Raw genomic sequence first — 5,874 nt, forward strand, 5'->3', positions numbered from 1 at the left:
CTCTCTCTCTCTCTCTCTCTCTCTCTCTCTCTCTCGCGTTATCCAAAGCGTACGTATTGTATTGGAACATAATCGCACTCGCAGCTACCATACACGCGGAATGGCACGATGACGCTTGGGAAGCAGCGCGTTCGCGAGAGGATGCCTTCCTCACGAGAGCGTGAAGATCGAAGAGCGCTCCTTTGATCCTTCCGCAGTTTCAATGGCGCTCCTGCGACGTTCTGGTTCCGCGATCAGCAACACCGGGTTCTTCGGAGGACTATTATTATCATCGCTATCATCGGGCAGGCCGTAATCGGTGCGGCAGGCGAACGCGACGCTGTTCGCCCTACGTCGCGTCTTGACCTTTAATGTCGCGCTGCTAGACTGCGTCTGATGATGCTGTTGCTGCTGCTGCTGCGGCTGCGACTGCGGCTGTTGCTGATGCTGCTGCTGCTGCTGCTGCTGCGGTTCCTGCGTCGTCAGGCCACTACTCCTGCGACTACCGCGTCTCGGTATCCCGGTCCACGATTTCACTACTCGGGCCGCGGTGCTGGATGGAACGGCTCGTTCTCAGTCACCCCGGTGTCTAATTTCGGTCGTCGTCGCCGTCTCAACACTGGTGGACCCGCGTTCGCTCGCGGTCGAGTCGCCTGGTCATAAGGGCGCCAGCGTTTTCCCGCGGCGGGCGAGACGGCTTTCCAACCATAGGTACGGCACCACTGCCAGCACCAGGGTCACGGCAAGGCCTAGCACGCGATAACGGGTGCACACCGCGCCGTGCAAACTGAGCGCGAGAGTCAAGCCGAGCCAACGCCAGAAGAGCGATGTGGACAGCGGTCCTTGCCACGCGTTCGGATACAGACCCATCACCAACGCTGAAAAAGTCAAAGATTGTGAAATCTTTTCTTTGGTTCCTTCTCCCCTTTTCTTTTGCTTCACCCCGTCTTGATAAAATTGCCGTTTTTACGTTAGAAAGTCTTATTTCTTCGAAGTCTCTATTGACTTATTACGTTTTCACAAAAATAAATAATTTTTAAGAGAAGTATAAATTAAGATATGCTATTTTCAAGTTCAATAGTATTCTCTTCATCCTTTTTCTTCTCACGGATACAAAGAGACGATGTCTCGCCTCTTTTGTCCCGTTTTATTTGTTCGATAAGCACGCATGATCCCGCTGTATAGAATTGACAAAAGTGTCGCATTCTGATGAGATGCAGATGCGTGTCAACACAGCGGAGCCCCGAAATCGCTTTCGAAACTTTTAGTTTGGCTTAATCGCAACGGTCGAATTCACAATTTCTGCGAACTATCTTGCAAGCTGTTTTCATTCAAAATCGCTTTACCGCCTTTGTCCGCGCGTTGTCGAGGTCTAACAAGATACTTACTATATATCAGAGTTTCCCAAATGGAATTACAAACTCCCCAGGCAGCTGATATAACGTGGAAGAGAGCCGGATCATCTCCCGTCGGTCTCCAGGTTACCAGAACAAGTAGAAGGCAGGCATGAAAAGCGAAACCCACGACTAGAACAGAGAAAATAATCTGTTCTGTCTCTGATTCGCGATTAAGTCATTCGAATTAACATGATCGGACTAGAATCATCTTTCTGTGTACCTTTACAATTAATTTTAAATAATTTTTTTACTTTTTTCTTTTTTTATTAAACTTATCTCTTGATTTGTCTTTGGCCTTAAAGTGCCAATCACTTTATTTTGCATATCTATTATTAGACGTTTATTTGGCTGGTCCGACTGTGTGCTTGTCATTGAATTTGATATTTTAGAAATCACTTACCTACGACAAAGTACCTTTTAATGTGCCTCAGCAACATCGAAAGCGTTGCAGCGGCCAGAGCTTGTAATAAAGCCAAGCTCAAGAAGCTTAAGGTCACCGTACCGGCGCCACCTAAAGCGCATACCACGTATGCCTGAACAAAACACAATATGCTCTTTAATTAGAGTCACTTTTTGAAAATATATGCCAGTTTATAGTCGATTTAAGAAAATTTGGAGTCACTCGTGTCGCGTTTGCGAAATATTTCAATCGATATACCGATTTATCACGGAAGATGAATAATTCAAGATTTTGTTAATATCTCAGAGAGAGAAAATAATAAAGTATTTTTGACCTCTGTATATAAAATACTCAATTAATCGATAGCTATTTTGAAATATTTTCTTCACTTCTAGGAAGAGAAATTCACTGAATTAGAACAAATATATATCGAAATTGTAAATATCAAGTGATTGTGATATTTATTTTAAATATCATTTTAAAAAAGCGAATTTTTAAATCACTTACCTCCATAAAATCGGCGTAAATGAAACCCTGTTCCAGCCCGATGAAGAGCGTGAGCGGCGCTGCGAGCTGAAGCTTCGGGTCCTGAAACGCGCATTTAACGGATTTGAATATGTCTTTGACGCTGGCACGATCGTGGTTCGTCTGAGGTTCCTGCAGCCTAGAATCGAGAAACGCGCAAGATATGCCTAGACCGAGCACCGCCAAGCCAAGCCAGATGCTGACGAGGATCCTCGAAGTGCCAGACGTGATCGTCGGCATATAAAGCGATTCGTTGTAAAAATACATCTCTTCTGAACAGTACTCAGCCCCGCAAACGTCGGTGTTCATTATGCTAGATGGTATCAGATCCGTTAGCCTGACGAGAATCGCAGCGATGAGGCAACCTGGGATCATAGAATAATATATTACAAATAGATTAGTTGAATCTAAGATATCTAAGGTGTATATTAAAAATAAGAGATATGAAAAAATAATATAATTAGTATTGATATGTACAATTATTACAATTATTTATATAAATATAAAAACAATTAAGAATAAAATATGTAGGTACGTATCGAATTACAATAGAAAAAAAACTAATCAAATAGAGATATGATTGAAATAGAAATTAAAAATCATTTCTGAGTTAACTTAGAATTTTTCCAAAGATTATGATACGATGTCAAATAAGGTCAAAAGAAATAATAGTTGCGAAAATACCGATTGCGAGGCCGATATCTTCAGCCAACTTGATTCCTCGGTTGAGTCTTCTCAGCAGGCATTCGCGGCGTGTTTCATCCGCGGGATCCTCGGGATCGACGCAGACCAGCGCAAGGCTGGTCGCGGAAACGTTGATGTGCGATGTCCTCGCTAGGAAACTCGAGCTGGCGCAGCAGCCTAGCATCACGTAACTGGGCGCGAGTATGTACCTGGCGATGCGGAATAGAATGCCGTGTGCACATACGAATTAATGTTTAAGATATTCCATTTTTATCCGGTTAAATTCTTTTATCAAATCGTTCCTCGATTTAATTTTTTTGTACTGCTAAAGCACAGAGATTCAACATTTACAATTCGCAGCTTATATTCGTTTCGTATAAATGTCTCGAGCTAATACTTGGAACGGCTAAAGCCGAAACATAAAAAATTTAAAATTCTCAGAATCAAAACGATATCAAACTGATGATTTAACGCAACGAATACGATATTGTCCATAAATTGAAAATTCAATATTCGCGAAATACGATATGGTATTTAATTACCGTACCATTTGGGATACAGATGCACGCCAACGAAGATAGCAGTGACCACATGACTCGCGGTGATGGCGAGATTCGTGCCGAGCCGTTGCACGACGATGGGTGCGAAACAGCTGGTGGCGGCTGCCATCATGTAGAGATAGGCGAGAAGCACCGGACCTAGACGGGGTTCGAACGCGCCCAAACCTGCCTGAAGCGGGAAGATGGGCAGCGTGGCGGCCGAACAACTCGCGTGGCCAAGCAGAAGGGCCGCGATGTGGCGCAACACGACTCTACGTGGTGGTCTGGGCCCGGATGGGGCCGCACGGACCGCTGCGATCAGCCGGCGCACGGACGATGCACCTGCCGATGAGTTCATGGAGTCTCGACGTCGCCACGATAGCGCCGAGGTGCGCGTCGATCGGCAGGAGATCGGCGAGTATGCCGCCATGTGCTGCAAAAGTAAAAAAGAGGAATTTCCCCCCCCGTGCGTATATAATTTAATACGCAATCGGCGAATCTGTAAACTCGGCCAATGGAAGCGCTATAATTAATCATCCGAAAATTAGAAAAACGATAATCTCGGTACACTCAATATGCGCGACCGCAACTTTTTTTTAGACCTCGACGTATTTCTCCGAATGTAATTTCTTTTTCTCTGGATTTAAATTTAGATCTAGCTGTAAATCTAGGACTTCAGTAAGCAACGTTAGATCAGTTTGACTTTAAATTAAAATCCAAGTTCTAAATCCGGCTTCTAAACCATGCATTTGTACGTGAAAAATGTATGGCTTGTTAAAATATTTAAAAACTTAACTATCAGACTTTACTTAAAAAAAACTCCGCTTGAGCGTCCTACATTATTTAATAGTTTTCAACAGAATTACTTTCAGATTTATATCCAGCTAAAGATTCTTTCTTCACAGCAAAACTGTTCTTCTCGCATTATGAATCTTAAATCAATTCAACAGACATTATCAGAATATTTATAAAGATTAGGACGGAAGCACAGAGTTTTGCATAAAGTATAATAATGCATAATGAATAAAAAATGAATTAAAGTCCTTCATTTACTTCCTTTTCATGAAATATGAGATACTCTGATTGGTTGATTTTCTTAATACTTTATGCGTTATGCAAAAGTCTGTACTCCGATCTTTGAGATATGATCGACTTAAGCTAGATCGACTAGCAAGATCTTTTCACGTTAACAATCGATAATGTGTTGGTACCTCCAACATGGTATCATTGTCGCACAGAGTAGAATGATGATGCCCGCTACTTCTTGCACGTTTATGTGTATGCGCCAACGGCGGTGGCTGCGGCGGCAATCGTGCCGGACCAAGACCGCCGATCGGCGCCGGTTTGTACACCGGGCTCCCCAGCTTGTCCTTGGACAGCTCGTGAAGATTTGGCAAGGAACCCATCGGTATAATTATCACCTCGCCACCTGTCACTTCGCGATTACTCGTGTGATGCTTCCTCACGCGCGATCAGATCCCTCGCTCGATCTCATTTCACGATCGATTAACGGCCGCCACAATCAAAATTTTTCTTATCCGCTAGTTGGTCACCTAGATGGAAGAGAACGGACTTTTAATAACAAATGTAACAGTGCTGATCTATTTTCATACGAATCAAATGTTTCTTATGGACTTCAAAGTTAAGAATTTCGCAATATAAAGTTTATCTAAATTTTTCTGGCACGTAACAAAATCTTGTTCTTTCATTTAAGCCTATTCTACAATGTGCTCTTTGTTTCCTGTTTCTTTTTTTCTCCTTTACAATCGTTTTATCGACAATTGTATTCTTCTTGCTGTGTATTTGTTGTTTTTTTTTTCGAAATTTGTTAACTTTTATCTCGGATGATATAAAACAAAAAACCGGAAAAGAAGCAAAAAAGACAAGTAAAAAATAGCAAAAAGCAAGAAACAGAAAGCGCATTGTAGAACAGGCTTTAGTCCTACTAAGAAACATTTTGGAATATGGAAATTTAGCAACATTGCAGCAACGTTAATTATAATATTATAATGTTGCTGCAATGTTGTTGATGTGTTCCGAAATGTTTCTTGTTTACTGGGATTTGAAACGCTTTAAAAGACAAGAAGTATACGAGAAACGTCAGATAAGGAGTTACTTAATATCGGATAAGGAAGTTAGCTACGAGAATCCCGCGCATCTTGCGTAATTCATTCGAACGATACTCGTGCTAATTAGAGATGGAGAAAAAAAGCAAGAAAAAAAAAATAAAAGAATCGAGAATAAAAATCATAGCGGTCACCCGCGCAGCCTTGAACGAGAACTTGCTGAGCGAGCTAGCTAGCTATCGGCGTAAATGCCGTAAATAAATGAAACGCACTTAGTCGAACGA

The 5,874-nt window shown here is 42.4% G+C and overlaps 1 protein-coding gene across 1 annotated transcript; it reads right to left on the minus strand.

Annotated features, from left to right (window-relative positions):
• Positions 1–636: 636 nt before the first annotated feature.
• LOC105618924 (UNC93-like protein) lies at positions 637–4,930 on the minus strand. The gene is made up of 7 exons (XM_012200454.1): positions 4,736–4,930; positions 3,533–3,957; positions 2,986–3,194; positions 2,284–2,666; positions 1,777–1,909; positions 1,368–1,505; positions 637–857 (listed from the first exon to the last, which is right to left on the minus strand). The coding sequence occupies exons 1-7, from the start codon at positions 4,928–4,930 to the stop codon at positions 637–639; spliced, it is 1,704 nt and encodes a 567-aa protein (XP_012055844.1).
• Positions 4,931–5,874: the final 944 nt, after the last annotated feature.

This window comes from Atta cephalotes, assembly GCF_000143395.1.
Source record: "Atta cephalotes unplaced genomic scaffold scaffold00019, whole genome shotgun sequence".
NCBI classification, from domain to species: domain Eukaryota; kingdom Metazoa; phylum Arthropoda; class Insecta; order Hymenoptera; family Formicidae; genus Atta; species Atta cephalotes.